The 18,024-nt window shown below is 42.3% G+C and overlaps 1 protein-coding gene across 1 annotated transcript in view; it reads left to right on the forward strand.

Moving 5' to 3' along the window:
- ARG2 (arginase 2) overlaps positions 1–18,024 on the forward strand; it is a 35,122-nt gene that overhangs the window by 14,623 nt on the left and 2,475 nt on the right. Inside the window, exons 4-8 of the mRNA NM_001017942.2 lie at positions 9,470–9,647; positions 11,771–11,930; positions 15,934–16,028; positions 16,203–16,307; positions 17,473–17,609. Coding sequence (NP_001017942.2) covers positions 9,470–9,647; positions 11,771–11,930; positions 15,934–16,028; positions 16,203–16,307; positions 17,473–17,609 — 675 coding nt within the window. The remainder of the gene's footprint in view (positions 1–9,469; positions 9,648–11,770; positions 11,931–15,933; positions 16,029–16,202; positions 16,308–17,472; positions 17,610–18,024) is intronic.

The following is an 18,024-nucleotide window of genomic DNA, read 5'->3' on the forward strand; positions in this document are numbered from 1 at the left end:
TCTTCGGCGCTCAGCCTTCTTCACAGTCCAACTCTCACATCCATACATGACCACTGGAAAAACCATGGCCTTGACTAGACGAACCTTGTTGGCAAAGTAGTGTCTCTGTTTTTGAATATGCTATCTAGGTTGGTCATAACTTTCCTTCCAAGGAGTAAGCATCTTTTAACTTCATGGCTGCAGTCACCATCTGCAGTGATTTTGGAGCCCAGAAAAATAAAGTCTGCCACTGTTTCCACTGTTTCCCCATCTATTTCCCAGGAAGTGGTGGGACCGGATGCCATGATCTTCGTTTTCTGAATGTTGAGCTTTAAGCCAACTTCTTCACTCTCCACTTTCACTTTCATCCAGAGGCCTTTTAGTTCCTCTTCACTTTCTGCCATAAGGGTGGTGTCATCTGCATATCTGAGGTTATTGATACTTCTCCCGACAATCTTGATTCCAGCTTGTGTTTTCCTTGTTACCTTATTTTAACTAACAACTGTGTGAGGGTGGGCATACTTCGAGACTGAACTTGGTTGGAGATCTTGACTCTTCTGGGCAGTCACAGCCAGAGGACAGCTTTCCTTTGCATCTGTTGTGACCATACATGAGCCACCCTGGCCACCTGGTCTCCATGCACTGTGCTTTTGAATAGTGTGGAATGTGATTGGTCTGGTTTGTTGAGGTTCCTTGGGAAACTCACTGGGGTGCTAGCCCAGGTCTGGGGCAGGGAGCTACACATCTGGACTGGTTCACTGGCAGAGCCTGAGTAGTTACCCGCCCTTTCAGTCCTTCCTGGAACAAGGTGAAGCATAAAGAATTTAAAAAAGAAAAAAGATCACATATTCTGAAGAGCACTATTTTAGCCCCAGGGATCGTCACTATCTCCTTCTGTGGTTAGATAGTGAAGTAGCTTGAGGTCTTGTCAGCATGTTAACAACAGATCTTTTTCTCAGAGAAGCTTAACAGTCTTGTTTGGAATGAGGGAAAGTGGTTATGTTGCAGTGACTTGTGAAGCCAGAGGAACCCTCCTCTTCTCTCTGCCCCTGCCTGTGTTGGAATCAGGCTGCCATCTGTCCACTGAAGATCTGAAGATCTGCCTGAGAAAGCTGAGCTGGCTGGCTCACCATGGTCTAGAAGTGCCTGGAGGGTTGACATGAGTTGGGTACAGAGGGGCATACATTACTAAGCCTATTCTCAGCAGGCGATGCCCTGTTCTCCTTCAGCAAGAAGTTCAGATGTAGCTGGAAAACCAATTAGCAGGAAACAATATAAATATGAATATAATATAATATAAATATAAATGGTGTTGCAAGTCATCTCTTGTTACATGTCTTGAGCCAAACTTTCGAGCTTGTTTTGTGTTGGGGTTTTTTTTACACCAGGATCACAGTCACGCACAGGCATCTAGTAACACCACGTCTGTATCAGCTGATCTTGAGGTTAAGTCCGGTATGTGTTAGATGGACATGTCTGGAGTGACCAGCCTGGATGCTGGGATTAACCTTCCATCCTCGAGCCCCCTGTGCCACTCTCCCTGGCCTTCCTCAGCTGTGGTCTTAGAGTAGCATTGTAACTGTTTTCAATAAGTTGGTCTTCCAGGTACAACTTTGAGGTTCTAAGAATTAGCAGGTGCAGTGCTTTTAAAATACCAGGAAATCCCTTTCTGTGGGATGAAATCTGCCATGTACAATATATGAATCTGTAACTTTAAGAGCCACCAGTGTTCTCTTGGCACCAAATGAGAACTCAGAGTCTTCGTTTTTCTGCACGTTTCACTGACTCATTATTCCTGACAAATCATAAGCACTTATCCTGTTCAAGGACAGTTCAAAAGACTGTACACTAATGGACTCTCGGGCTTCCCAGGTGGCTCATCTGCCTGACAAGCAGGAGACATGGGTTCAATCCCTGGGTCGGGAAGATCCCCTGGAGACGAAATGGCAGTCCATTCCAGTATTCTTGCCTGGGAAATCCTGGACAGAGGAGCCTGGCTAAGAGTTGGACATGATTTAGCGACTAAACAACAGCACAATAGACTCTTAGCTTTACTCCAAGTCGAATATTCTGCCAGTAGGCTCCCTGTGGCTTGCTATACTCACCCATGTGTCAGCCCACTTGACCCATCTCTCTTGATTTGCTAGAGGCCTTGGGAGCAGCTAAAGCTACCTGTAAGTACAAGTAGAGCAGCAGAGAGAACGGGGTGCCCTTCTGCTGTAGAAATGCCTGCTCACTCATAATATTCTTATCTGATCTCTAACCAAAGAAGGATTCAGGCATGCTCTGAACTTTAGGTGCCATTTACCTTTGCTGAATTTCTTCTGCAGCATGTGGATGATGATACCAAGAGAGGAAGTACTGAGGATTAGCAGCTCTCTGTAAAGCATCTAGCCAGCACTGCATGGTAGCCAGAGAGAGACAAGTTTTGCTCCTTTCCCTTGTTTCCTGTCACTGGCTTCTTTCAGGGATTCACTGGTGATGAGGGCCCTGAAATAGAAGTGCTGTTCGCAGACATTGCTAAGGTCAGATAGGGCTCTTTTCATTTCTTCCAGTTGCATCATTCTGTGGATGCACTTGTGTTCTCGTTGCACTCTGATGGAACCTGAGAGGTTTATCAAGGCCAAAGGTAACATCCAGGCCTAAAAGATCAGAGTAGTAGGCAGTGTATTTTTATTTCCAGCACTGGGGAGAGAAGCAATGAGGCGGTGCCAGTATATATAGGGCTTGACTTTTTTCCCCACAGCAAATGAAAAATGAGAGCCCTTTCTAGTTGGTTCCAGATCTATTTGATATGAGAGCTTCCTTGGAAGTTTCGGGTTTATTTCATCTTACAGTACCTTCTAAAAGAGGAAAGAGCAGCAATGGAATATTGTGTCTCTTCCAATTTAGACTTGCAGATGAGTTGACCTGAAGGACAAAAGATTTGAGAAGAGAGAGCTCCCTCCAGCATGGTAGCTATTCCATGTTATACTCTGTGCAGTTTTCACTATAATTCCAAGATTCATTAAAATTGGTGAGATCATTTCTTGTTTTTTGAACCAGAAAATTTTCCATTAGCACTCAGAGTAACTGCTTTAACTTTACTCAGTTCATCCTGCTCTTAACAAAAAAATTAACCTCCCATCAACCTCTCTACACCTCAAAAACAGCCTATGGGTCATAATTTATGTTCCCTATAACCTCATATTGCTTAGCTCCAAAATGCAGACATCTCATTCTTATTAAATTGTTCAACTGTTTCCAAACAAGGCATACATACATTTCTTCTTTCAGGTCCTCATTTTCTTTAGACACCAGTCTTAGGCTCTGTTCCACTAGTCCTTTGGGTGTTACAATGCTACTGGTGCAGCAGGCATTATAGGAGAAAGCCGCATCAGTCTGCATCAGGATGGCATGGTCCCCTCACTGATTCAGCTCTGTAATGAACTAGAACAGTTAAGATCAGCAACATAAGCTTTCATATTTTGAGTTCTTAATCACTTAAAGATTATGGCAGTGGAATTATCCAGTCTCATCCTCTTCTGGATGTGAAAACCTAGTTTGCTGGCCAATGCCATATATGCAGGAATGATGTGCCACTTCTAGGCTGGGGCCTTTAAAAGCAAAGGTGTGCCTTCTTAGTGCCTTCTCCCTCTCCACCTGCCTTGAACCTGGAGAGACTTAACCTTAGTCGTACAAGATGACAAGCTCCTAAGTGTGGCAGACCTACGAGCCAGGAGTCTGGTTTCTGAATCATATAGAGGAAAGCTGCTTGCTGACCTAGAATATCGAACCCTGGATACTTAAATGAACAAGAAGCCAATCTAACATGTATATGTACAGCTGAGTCCCTTCATTGTACACCTGAAACTATCTCAACATTGTTAATCGACTATACCCCAATACTAAATGTTTTTGGTGTTAAAAAATACATATAAAAAAAGAATATTATGGTGCTTGCTTCAGCAGCACATATACTAAAACACTGGAACAATTCAGAAAAAGATTAGCACAGTCTGTATGTAAGGATGATATGCAAATTTGTGAAGTGTTTGGCCACCTGATGGGAAGAGCTGACTCATTTGAAAAGACCCTGATGCTGGGAAAGATTGAGGGCAGGAGGAGAGGGGACGACAGAGGATGAGATGGTTGGATGGCATCACCGACTCAATGGACATGGGTTTGGGTGGACTCCAGGAGTTGGTGATGGACAGGGAGGCCTGGCGTGCTGCAGTCCATGGGGTCACAAAGAGTCGGACATGACTGAGCGACTGAAATGAACTGAAAAAACAAAGAATACCATGGATTTTGTTTAGGCATAAAGGTCTACAAGGACAGACTAGTCAAACTTGGAAATTGGGATAAGGGACTCTCACCATTCGACACTTCCTTGACAATTTTACAAAAATTTCTATTGTCAATTAGGAAGGAAAACAACAATAGAGTAACAAAATTTTCTGGTACAAAATTCACTCATTTAGAAGCCCTTTGTTGTCTACCTGATCCTCCCTGAATTTCCTTTTGCTTCTTTAGCATTCACTGTTCCTAGTCCTTACTTGGACTTTATTGTGGAAATCCAGGAGCAGAGCTGGGAGTCATACAGGGTGGTCCACTCAGGCAGGGCCCTCAAGGTATTAATCCCTTCAAGGGGTCTGGTCCTCAGCTTTGTGGATCCAGGAACAGAAGTCTTAAAGTGTGCAGCAGAGTTTATCGGACTTTAACACCCAGAGACTGATGCTAACTATGATGTATAAACCCAAATGCCCATCTGTACGTAATTACAGTGAGCAATGGTCCTTCTGACATCCACTGTCAGAAGAGGAAATCCTCTTGCTGGTATGAGGGCTGCTGGGAAACTGAGTAAGCAGAAGGCTGTTTGGCAAGCAAGGAATCGGAACCCACCATCCAGGCTGTGAATTAATCTGGTGATTCACTCCACAGTTACACATTTAATGACCAAAATCCTTTTATGAAATTCAGTCTCTCTGCCATGGAGGGTGTTGCTTTTAAGACTGCCAGATTCTCTTAAGGTTCCTTTTTAGGCTTTCTGAAGCTTTATTCTGATAAGCAAACAATAGTGAGCCTAGTTAGTACTGTTTCTGTCACACTTATCGAAGCCTACATCCTATATTCCATGATAGGACTTGAGCGTTCCTCAAGTTCTGTCACTTAACCACCAGGCTGATCACTTTAGTTCTCATTTATTTCTTATTGGTTATGGGAGGATTAAATGAGTTAGTCTTCAAAAATTAATATTAGTATTATTTACTTAGATTATAAACCCTTTCTAATTATACACCTAACATAAAACACCTAGGAAGAGCCTAAATGCTTGATGTGGTTTAAGGGGATGCTGAGATAAACACAGATAGGGAAGTTAAAGGGGCTTCCCAGGTTGTGCTAGTGATAAAGAAACAGCCTGCAAATGCAGGAGACTTAAGAGACATGGGTTCAATCCCTTCGTTAAGAAGATCCCTTAGAGAAGGGCATGGCAACCCACTCCAATATTCTTGCCTGGAGAATTCCATGAACAGTGGAGCCTGGCGGACTACCATCCATAGGGTTGCAAAGAGTCAGACGTGAATGAAGCTACTTAGCACTGGAGCACTGGAGGGAAGTTGAAACATCCAAGTATAGGCACTGCCATTGAATCTGTCCAGCACAAGATTGTCTTGCAACAGTGGCAAGACCTAATATTAACTTGAAAGTTAATGCTTCATTTCTCTTAAATCCAGTGTCCTTCCATATTTTGAGATTCAGTAAAGTACATAGTGACCTTCAGTTCACTCAGTTGTGTCCAACTCTTTGTGACCCCATGGACTGCTGCACGCCAGACTTCCCTGTCCATCACCAACTCCCAGAGTTTGCTCAAACTCATGTCCGTTGAGTCAGTGATGCCATCCAAACATCTCATCTGCTGTTGTCCCCTTCTCCTCCTGCCTTCAGTCTTTCCCTGCATCAAGGTCTTTTCCACTGAGTCAGTTCTTCACATCAGGTGGCCAAAGTATTAGAGCTTCAGCTTCAGCATCAGTCCTTCCAATGAATATTCAGGACTGATTTCCTTTAGGATTGACAGGTTTGATCTTACAGTCCAAGGGACCCTCAAGAGTCTTCTCCAACACCAGTTCAAAAGCATCAATTCTTTGGTGCTCAGCTTTCCTTATAGTCCAACTCTTCACATCCATACATGACTACTGGAAAAACCATAGCCTCGACTACATGGACCTTTGTTGGCAAAGTCATGTCTCTGCTTTTTAATATGCTGTCTAGGTTGACACGACTGAGCGACTTGACTTTCACTTTTCACTTTCATGTGTTGGAGAAGGAAATGGCAACCCACTCCAGTGTTCTTGCCTGGAGAATCCCAGGGACAGGGGAGCCTGGTGGGCTGCCATCTATGGGGTCGCACAGAGTCAGACATGACTGAAGCGACTTAGCAGTAGCAGCAGCAACAGCAGGTTGGTCATAGATTTTCTTCCAAGGAGCAAGTGTCTTTTAATTTCATGGCTGCAGTCAACCATCTGCAGTGATTTTGGAGCCCAAGAAAATAAAGCCTGTCACTGTTTCCATTGTTTCCCCATCTATTTGTCATGAAGTGATGGGACCAGATGTCATGTTCTTTGTCTTTTGAATGTTGAGCTTTAAGCCAGCTTTTTCACTCTCCTCTTTCACTTTCATCAAGAGGCTCTTTAGTTCCTCTTTGCTTTCTGCCATAAGGGTGGTGTCATCTGTGTATCTGGGGTTATTGATATTTTTCCCAGAAATCTTGATTCCAGCTTGTGCTTCATCCAGCCTGGGATTTCGCAGGATGTACTCTGCATATAAATTAAATAAGCAGGGTGACAATATACAGCCTTGACATACTCCTTTCCTAATTTGGAACCAGTCCGTTGTTCCATATCAAGTTCTAACTGTTGCTTGTTGACCTACATACATATTTCTCAGGAGGCAGGTCAAGGTGGTCTGGTATTCCCATCTCTTGAAGAATTTCCCTCAGCTTGGATCCACACAAAGACTTTGGCTTAGTCAATAAAGACATAGATTTTTTTCTGGAATTCTCTTGCTTTTTCGATGATCCAATGGATGTTGGCAATATGATCTCTGGTTCCCCTGCCTTTTCTAAATCCACCTTGAACATCTGGAAGTTCTCAGTTCACATACTGTTGAAGCCTGGCTTGGAGAATTTTGAGCATTACTTTGCTAGCATATGAAATGAGTGCAATTGTGGGGTAGTTTGAACATTCTTTGGCATTCCCTTTGAGATTGGAATGAAAACTGACCTTTTCCAGCCCTGTGGTCACTGCCGAGTTTTCCAAATTTGCTGGCATATTGAGTGCAGCACTTTCACAGCATCATCATTTAGGATTTGAAATAGCTCAACTGGAATTCCATCACCTCCACTAGCTTTGTTTGTAGTGATGCTTCCTAAGGCCCACTTGACTTTGCATTCCTGGATGTCTGGCTCTAGGTGAGTGATCACACCATCGTGGTTATCTGGGTCATTAAGATCTTTTTTGTATAGTTCTTCTGTGTATTCTTGCTACCTCTTCTTAATAGTGACCGTACTCATGTCTTTTTTCTGTTTAAAAGACTTTTAAGAAAATTTTTTATAGTTGTTTTGATTATTTTTTTCTCTTGGTTCCCAATATCTTTGGTCTGTTTTCATATTCTACCTCTAGAACCTTTCCTTTTTATTTAGTCATTGAGATCTTCTCTGGTTTTGGATCTCTCATATGTTATTTTTTAAAAAGCAATGGTACACAAAGGAGATACACACAGAAGTCTAGCTGCATATGCATCTTACCTTTAATGGAGAATAGGATAAGGCAGTCTGTTTTGCTTCCAGTATCCTTACTAGTGGTGACCCCTTGGCTGGGCTTATGTTCCAGGCCATTGTTGGCCTTATGTTCCAGACCATGGCTTCTCAAGTTTCTACATTCTCTCAGAAGTTTGGCTTTGGATTGAGTTTGGGTTCAAGAGGTAAAGCTCAAAACTGTACAACATTCAAGACTGGTCTGTGCTGGTCTTAATCCAGATCTTTAACACAAATCTCTGCAGACACTAAGATGTCTATCTATCCCGTGACCCACCCCTTGCCCCTCCCATCATACTTGTATCCCAGATGGAGAAGGAGGCCCTTAAGAATACAATCTGTTCTAACATTCTGTTTATTCAGATCTCCTGATAAGTGTTATTTAGTCCTCACCTAAATGTAACTGATTTATTGATATAAGTGGTTAAGATTGAAAGACTGGTACTTACACTAAAGATTAACATGTAGTTAGTAAAGGTTAAGGCAGAGTGACTAATGTCACTGTGGGAATACTGTGAACCCTGCCTGGGTGGGAAAATATTACAGCTTACTGTCCGAATGTACCAGTAGCTCATTTTGTTTGTTTTAAAGATAAGTCTGTGCCTTTACTGGCCAAACAGGTACTCAAGGCGGATGAAGCAGGAGGAGTGGATGGCTCCATGCTTCCTGGGCTTGTAGGTGATGGAGAACTTGCCCAGGTAGTGTCCAGTAATCTTGGACTTGATTTCCACCCGGGTGAATGTCTTGCAGTTGTAGACACCCACCATCTGAGCGGGATGACTTCAGTACCTATGGCTTCTCTTTGGGTCAAGCCCCAAGACTGGTCCTGCCCAGGAGCTTCTACCACGGCCATGGGGTGCCGTGCAGCTGTGTCACTGCATTAGCACGTCCAGCAGCTGGTGGTTGCTCATCCCTGTGGGTGAATGTGTGGAAGGTCCACTGCTGCCTGCTCCCCTTCTGCTGTCTTGTTGGCTCCTCAGAGAGGGCTGTTTAGTTCTTAAAGTGTTGGAATCAAGAGGGAGTCTTTGAGGTCTCAACTGCATAGTCTAGAGTACACACTTTGGGGCAGACAGCCTGAATTGGGATCCTGATTCTGACACCTGGAAACTGTGTGACCTTGGGGCCTTGCATCAGTTCCCTCACCTATAGAATGGCATACTATAGTTGCCTAATAGGATTGTAAGTCTTAAGAATTTCTGTTGAGCAGTTGCAACAGTGTTTGGGATCTTATAAGTAATAATTGTAAAAGCCTCCTAAACCTAAGAGATATTTAGGTACTCAGATTGGCCTTTATTTTTTAAAAAGTTGATATTATGAAAATTCCTATATTTGTTTTTTTGTCCTAAATTAATGCTACTTGATTTTCTGTAAATCCTTTCAGTTCCTCTTGGTATTTTACTTTCACTCTGTAACTTGAGGCTATCTGAGCTCTAATTGAGACCAGTTTTGTAATGGGTAGGTTAAGTGAGTGAACATTTCTGGGTTTTACTTTCTAAAACTCAGCTTTATCTGCAAAATGATATTCCTAAAAGGATCTACCCCACAGGATTGCTGGGAGGATGGAGAGAACCCTGCCACTATCGTGTGAGGTTTTAGTTACCCAATGTGTACTCTATTAAAACTGTTATTTGTGGCCCCAGGCCAGTAAAAGGAGGAATAACATGATTACTCTTGTCATCTCTCATTCATTTCTAGGCTGCCACCTTAAAGACTTCGGAGATTTGAATTTTACTCCAGTTCCCAAAGATGATCTCTATAACAACTTGATAGTGAATCCTCGCTCAGTGGGCCTGGCCAACCAGGAACTAGCGGAGGTGGTTAGCCGAGCTGTGTCAGGTGGCTACAGCTGTGTCACGGTGGGAGGAGACCACAGGTAAGAGGGAGCCAGGGTGGTGGAGGGGCTGGACCGCATGGCTCATTTAGAGTAAAATACTCTAGAATTTCTAGGGCATCATGTACATAGCATTTTCATGTCTAAGATCAGGAACCACTCGAGGCACGTACAGTTTCCTTTGTAAGACGTGTCACATAGTATGAGGACAAGTTCAGAGTTAGACTAAGCAAAGTTTTTAGACGGTATGTTTCATGCTTGCTTCTTGGAAAACTTTCTTAAAACTTCTAATGACTTTTCATTTTGGTTATTTAGGAGAATTGGAGGGATTCATTGATAGGCTGAATTTATTTTAAGCATTTCTGCTAATAGGTTTTAGAAATGCCCCACTTAGCATGTGAATACTGTCTCTACCTCCACAGTATAGACCCTAGGTGGCTTACCCAGTTGATCCTTCCTCTCAGTGAATCAGCATGCACTTTACTGAGCACTGTTCTGATGAGTTGTCAAGCAGTGCCAAGGAGTATTGGAAGCTTGTGATCTATTAGAATTAAATGAAATAAATACACATGGAATGAGAAAAAAATACTGAATTCCACATCTCAGAAGGAAGAGATCAGTCTGGGCTGGACTAGTCAGATTTCACGGGGGAGTATTTGAGCTAAGTAATGAAGATTTTTTTTGTAGAAAGAAAAATAGCATTGAAGTACTAGGAATATCAAGCATTTAATACATAGTCTCAGTTAATCCTCAAAACCGTGCCATAAGGCAGATACTATTTTATCTAATTCACTGCTGGGGACAATGAGGGACAGAGGCTGAATAACATCTAGAACCAGGAAGTAGTAGAGCTTGGATTCAAGTCCATTGTGACCACTGTGGGCAATAATCTTTTGAGATCAAATCTAGCAATTTCCCTGAGTTACTCAGCTTTTCAGATCAATTAACAGAACTGGAAAGACAGGTAGATTCCTCATTAAGAATAAAATTTTAGGTAGAGTAAGGAAGTCCGTCCCACATTCTCTACTGAAATTGATTAAATAACTCAAGGGTGGGTCTCTTGCTCTGAGCTCAGGCATTTTTCAGTCACTAAGCTCCCTTTAACAGTGTAACATACACTACTGCTTTGATCATCAACCCGACTAACATTATTATCCTTATCTTATAGAAAGGGAAATAGCAGTCTAGAGAAGTTAGATGACTTGTCCTATTTCACACAGTTCTTCCTAGAAAGACCCCCAGTATTCTGAATTGATCCAGTGCTTTTAGCACCATACCATGCTCTTTCTTGAAAAGGTCCTACATGGAACACAGGGCTTAAAATGCTACCTCAGGGTATTCTGACCAAAAGGATGACTGGCTAGTTCCTAAGATGCTTAAGCTGCATTTCCCATCGTCCTGAGGACAAGTTCTTTGGTTCCTGGGAAGCTTGAGCAGCTTTCCAAACACAATTTCATCAGCTGTACTCCTTCAGTTCAGACAGGATAGTTGGCTAATGTAAGCAGAGACCAAGGACAAGCAAAGCAACCATTAGGAACACCTAATGGTACTTGAATGTCATGCTAATGTATAGAACATGCAAATAAACTTCTGTTTTATTCAGTGATCTAATGAGGTCTTTAATTGGGTTGCCCTGTTAATGTCTTTAAAAACGTTGACTTATTGTTTTAGGAAGTATCACATAATCTTTCTAAAAAGCGGTAATACAAATTTTTATCCTTAAAAAGTTAACATAACTGATTCTCTAAAAGTAATTTTTCTTGGTCTCTCAAGAGATATTAAGTAGTACTAGTGAGTTGTTACATACTGATCACCTCTTTAACAGGATTTCATTTGTTGAACAAAAATTTTGGATCCTTTTCTGGGCCAAGACTAATGGATCCAATTAAAGGAATTTAGGGGCAGCAATGAACCTGGTACACCACAAGAATAACCAGTTGTCAGCTTTGAATCTTTAGAGCCTTCCATTTCTCCCTGTCTTTCATTCAGGATTTGTCTTTGGGAATGACAGTCCGAGGGACCCTGTTCTCATCCAAATCCAGACTCAATCTAGAGCCTGACTTCACCCTGAGGACAAAGTGTGAGCTGTGCTGGCTGAGGATATTTGTTATTATGATGTTTGCCAAGCAGGGGGCTTTTAAGATTATTTTATTTGTTCTTTGCAGCCTGGCAATCGGTACCATCAGTGGCCACGCCCGACACTGCCCAGACCTTGGTGTGATCTGGGTTGATGCCCATGCTGACATCAATACACCCCTCACCACTTCATCTGGAAATCTACATGGACAGCCAGTTTCGTTTCTCCTCAGAGAACTACAGGACAAGGTCTGTGGGCTGAAATGAAGAGAATGTAGAGCAGGTTGCAAGGGTTATCCTGGGGCTCTGAGAATCTAGTTCAGTAATATTTCTGTGAAGGATAGATTTATGGTGATGGTACTAATGTTCCCCACTTCTTCATTTGTTCACCAAACTTATTTCGGACCAGATAGTCCAGATGCTGGGGGCATAAGGAGGACTAGCACACGGGCCCTGCTTCTGGAGTGGCTCATAATCTCATAATCATAATCTCATCTCATAATAAAGGAATGTGGTAGTGGGCAGTGCCCTCTGGTGATATGGATATACCTACAGCCTGAAGAATTCTTGGTAAGAAGCTCCTGGGCCTCACTCTTGGACCCACCAGTCTAGAAGACAAATAAAACCATGATTACCTCAGTAATGTTTTCCCAGGCTCTTCAGAAGACTTGGGAGCTCATGCTAGGCATGGACTAGAATCTGTGTATCCCTCCCCTCAGTAAGGGACCAAGTTAAACCAGGACAGTAAAAAGGTTATTCACTAGGCAGAATTCACATTTTGACTCTTGGGGACTTGAAACATAACCTGGTTCCCATCTCAAGAACCAATCGGTAAACAATTCAATAGTATGCAAAGAGGTGGAAAAGATCTAGTCAGCAGTATTCTTGCTATTTAGGTAAGTTAATGAGAAACCAAGGCCACCTTCAGTTCAGGTCAGTTGCTCAGCTGTGTCCAACTCTTTGCAACCTCATGGACTGTGGCATGCCAGGGTTCCCTGTCCATCACCATACTCCTGAAGCTTGCTCAAACTCATTTGCTCAAACTCATGTTCGTTGAGTCAGTGATGCCATCCAACCATCTCACCTGCTGTTGTCTCTTCTCCTGCCTTTAATCTCTCCCAGCATCAGGGTCTTTTCCAGTGAGTCAGCTCTTCACATCAGGTGGCCAAAGTATTACAGCCTCAGCTTCAGCGTCAGTCCTTCCAATGAATATTTAGGACTGATTTCTTTTAGGATTGACAGGTTTGATCTCCTTGCAGTCCAAGGGACTCTTGAGAGTCTTCTCCAACACCACAGTTCAAAAGCATCAATTCTTCGGCACTCAGCATTCTCTGGCGCTTAGCTTTCTGTATAGTCCAACTCTCACATCCATACATGACTACCGCAAGAACCATAGCTTTGACTAGACAAACCTTTGTTGGCAAAGTAATGTCTTTATTTTATAATATGCTGTCTAGGTTGGTCACAGCTTTTCTTCCAAGGAGCAAGTGTCTTTTAATTTCATGGCTGCAGTCAACCAGATGGCAGTGATTTTGGAGCCCAAGAAAAAGTCCGTCACTGTTTCCACTGTTTCCCCATCTATTTGCCATGAAGTGATGGGACTGGATGCCATGATCTGAGTTTTCTGAATGCTGAGCTTTAAGCCAGCTTTTTCACTCTCCTCTTTCACTTTCATCAAGAGGCTCTTTAGTTCCTCTTTGCTTTCTGCCATAAGGGTGGTATTATTTGCGTATCTGGGGTTATTGATATTTCTCTCAGCACTCTTGATTCCAGCTTGTGCTTCATCCACACGGGCATGTTACATGATATACTCTGCATATAAGTTAAATAAGGAGGGGGACAACATACAACCTTGACATATTCCTCTCCTGATTTGGAACCAGTGTGTTGTTCCATGTCCACTTCTAACTGTTTCTTCTTGACCTGCATAGAGATTTCTCAGGAGGCAGGTTAGGTCAAGGTGGTCTGGTATTCCCATCTCTGAGTTTCCCACAGTTTGTTGTGATCCACACAGCCAAAGGCTTTGGCATAGTCAATAAAGCAGAAGTAGATGTTTTTCTGGAAGGCAATTTGATCTCTGGTTCCTTTGTCTTTTCTAAATACAGCTTGAACATCTGGACTGTTGAAGCCTGGCTTGGAGAATTTTGCTACTTTGCTAGCCTGTGAGATGAGTGCAATTGTGCAGTAGTTTGAGCATTCTTTGGCATTGCCTTTCTTTGGGATGAGAACTGACCTTTTCCAGTCCTGTGGCCACTGCTGAGGTTTCCAAATTTGCTGGCATATTGAGTGCAGCACTTGAACAGATCATCTTTTAGGATTTGAAATAGCTCAACTGGAATTCCATCACCTCCACTAGCTTTGTTCGTAGTGATGCTTCCTAAGGCCCACTTGACTTTGCATTCCTGGATGTCTGGCTCTAGGTGAGTGATCACACCATCGTGGTTATCTGGGTCATTAAGATCTTTTTTGTATAGTTCTTCTGTGTATTCTTGTCACCTCTTAGTATCTTCTGCTTCTGTTAGGTCCATACCATTTCTGTCCTTTATTGAGCCCATCTTTGCATGAAATGTTCCCTTGGTATCAGTAATTTTCTTGAAGAGATCTCTAGTCTTTCCCATTCTGTTGTTTTCCTCTATTTCTTTGCACTGATCACTGAGGCTTTCTAATCTCTCCTTGCTATTTGGAACTCTGCATTCAAATGGGTATATCTTTCCTTTTCTCTTTTGCCTTGAGCTTCTCTTCTTTTCTCAGCTATTTAGAAGGCCTCAGACAACCATTTTGCCTTTTTTTTTTTTTCTTGAGGATGCTCTTGATTACTGCCTCCTGTACAATGTCACGAACCTCCTCCATAGTTCTTCAGGCACTCTGTCTATCAGATCTAATCCCTTGAATCTATTTGTCACTTCTGTATAAACAAGAGATTTGACTTAGGTCATACCTGAATGGTCTAGTCATTTTCCCTACTTTCTTCAAGTGTGAATTTGGCAATAAGATTGAGTTGATGTTCTGAGGCACAATCAGCTCCTGGTCTTGTTTTTGCTGACTGTATAGAGCTTCTCCACTAGACTGCAAAGAATATAATCAATCTGATTTTGGTATTGACCATTTGGTGCTGTCCATGTGTAGTCTTTTCTTGTGTTGTTGGAAGAGGGTGTTTGCTATGACAAGTGCATTCTCTTGGCAAAACTGTTAGCCTTTGCCCTGCTTCATTTTGTACTCCCAGGCCAAATTTGTGTTACTTGTTCTCTCTCTTGACTTCCTATTTTTGGATTCCTATAATGAAAAGGACATCTTTTTTGGGTGCTAGTTCTGGAAGGTCTTGTAGGTCTTCGTAGAACTGTTCAACTTCAGCTTCTTCAGTGTTACTGGTTGGGGTACAGACTTGGATTAGTATATTGAATGGTTTGCCTTGGAAGTGAACAGAGATCATTCTGTCATTCTAGATTGCACCCAAGCACTGCATTTTGGACTTTTGTTGACTATCATGGCTACTCCATTTCTTCTAAGGGATTTTTGCCTGCAGTAGTAGATATAATGGTTATGTGAGTTAAATTCACCAACTCTAGTCCATTTTATTTCATTGATTCCTAAAATGTTGATGTTCACTTTTCCCATCTCCTATTTGACCACTTCCAATTTACCTTGATTTATGGACCTAATGTTCCAGGTTCCTGTGCAATATTGTTCTTTACAGCATCAAACTTTTTTCTATCACCAGTCACATCCACAGCTGGGCATTGTTTTGCTTTGGCTCCGTCTCTTCATTCTTTCTGGTGTTATTTTCGCCAGTAGCATATTAGGCACTTACTGACCTGGGAAGTTCATCTTTCAGTGTCCTATCTTTTTGCCTTTTCATACTGTTCATGGGGTTCTCAAGACAAGAATACTTAAGTGGTTTGCAGTTGCCTTCTCCAGTGGACCATGTTTTGTCAGAACTCTCCACCATGACCCGTCCATCTTGGGTGGCCCTACAGGGCATGGCTCATAGTTTCACTGAGTTAGAGGAGGCTGTAGTACATGTGATCAGTTTGATTAGTTTTCTGTGATTGTGTTAAGAGAAGGTATTTTATCCTTCATAAGACTATACTGTTCTGCAGCTGCCCTTCTGAATCATTTCCACTTCTATCAGTTCTTTCCCAGATTGTGTGTTTGCTGGTTTACACATACACTGAGAGTAAGAAGAGAAGTCACACCACACACAGCGATTATCATGGGGAGACTGAGAATCCCTGATGAGTTCTTCTCTTCACAGGTACCACAGCTCCCAGGATTTTCCTGGATCAAACCTTGTATCTCTTCTCCAAGTATTGTATATATTGGACTAAGAGACGTGGACCCTCCTGAACAGTAAGTTGATATGTTAGGGTTGAGTTTTGGGCCTGTCCTGGCCACTAATGTTCCATTTGATAGATTATTTCTGGACTTACCGTGTTATAGGTCACTATAAAGACAAGCCCCACTCCTACATCTGATTGAAAAACTGCTCTTTAGCTAAGGCTTCTTTCCTTTATATCTCACCAGTTTTATTTTAAAGAATTATGATATCCAGTATTTTTCCATGAGAGACATAGATCGACTTGGTATCCAGAAGGTCATGGAACAGACATTCGATCTGCTGATTGGCAAGTAAGTAACTACAATGGATGTCTACTGCTAGGTCCCAAAGGGAACAGGGCAGACTCTCAGTGGGCAGTAAACTTTGGCCTGTCTTGTAAGATAATGACCTTATAAAAGCAAAACATACATATGAAAAAATTCAGATAATTCAGAAAGGGAGACTGTGAAACTTCAGTCATGTTCTTCTGGGGCTGGGAGGGAAAACAGCTCTGGTGAATTTCTCTTTAGCTCCATTTTTAATGCTTATCTTTTGAAAGGAGAAGCATTCATTGTTCCAACTTTTCTCTTCTTCCCAGCCTCAACTATTGCATCATCTGAAAATTTTATATTAAGCAAATCTTGGTAGTATAGAAAGATGACGGGTGAATGCTAATCAAATGCTAGTTAAGAACATTTTCCCAGTGCTGAGTCTTCATTTCTGGGTGATTAATTGCCACCTTGGTAGTACTGTTTCTTAAAGTGTTAGGAAGTATAAATAATTTACTATATAGGTATTTACTGTATGTTACCTTCAACCATTGGATGCCTGGGCTAAACTCAAGTTGGAATTGGGAGATGCTAAGATCAAAGTCATTAAGTTCAGAGCTGCTGTTCTACTCTGAGAGAATAACTAACTGTAACCTAGACCCATCCAACTTCAACTAGAATTTGTCAGAACCCATGTCCTATGGAAGTGAAGAATTCTCTCTATTGATAGTTCTTAATGTAAGAGGCTCTAAAGTGAAAGTGAAGTCGCTCAGTCGTATCCGACTCTTTGCGACCCCATGGACTGTAGCCTACCAGGCTTCTCAGTCCATGGGGTTTTCCAGGCAAGAGTACTGGAGTGGGTTGTCACTGCCTTCTCCAGGGGATCTTCCTGACCCAGGGATCGAACCCGGGTCTCCCACATTGTAGCCAGACGCTTTACCCTCTGAGCCACCAGGGAAGCCCTAAAGCCCAGGGTAAATCAGAAATACAAACTGGAGTTAGTCTGAGGCACACAGAACCGAGGGCAAGACTATGAAGTGGTGTGTAAGCACCTAACATAATAACTTTCAGAACAGGAAATCTGGAAATCTGCTGTATTAATAAAGTACTAGCATTAACAGCAACAAAACCAAGGAGTTGTAGCTGTAGGAAGGACGAACATCCAAGTACAGCCCAAATGACTTTCTCTTATTTTCCTCCTTTCAAGAAGACAAAGGCCAATCCATCTGAGTTTCGATATTGATGCATTTGACCCTACACTGGCTCCAGCCACAGGAACCCCTGTTGTAGGGGGACTGACCTATCGAGAAGGCATATATATTACTGAGGAAATACACAGTACAGGTAAGCAGTGATCAACCTGTTAATTACCTAAGTAGATCTGCTGAAGCCTCTTGCCTGCCAGGGGATCTTTTCTATTATTACATGTCACTGGAGACATTGTTTCTCTTTAAACTTCTATAGCTAAAAGCCATGTGGTCAGGCCAATAAGGAATCATTTAGAGGCATGTTTGGACCTGGCTGATAACAAAATACATTAGGGTAACACTGAGTAAAAAAAAAATACTGTCCACTTAAACACTTAATAAATACAAAAATAAACTGCCAAACTGATGTAGTTCTTTGCATCTGAATTGTATAAAGGCAGATGAAGACTAAAAGGCAAGGCCAAATAGTTCTAATTTTAACCCTGACACTATGAGACTGGTTCACTGGGAGTTGAAGCTTCCCTTGAAGATATTTCAAAGCTGGACACCAC

This window comes from Bos taurus, chromosome 10 (genome assembly GCF_002263795.3).
Source record: "Bos taurus isolate L1 Dominette 01449 registration number 42190680 breed Hereford chromosome 10, ARS-UCD2.0, whole genome shotgun sequence".
NCBI lineage: Eukaryota > Metazoa > Chordata > Mammalia > Artiodactyla > Bovidae > Bos > Bos taurus.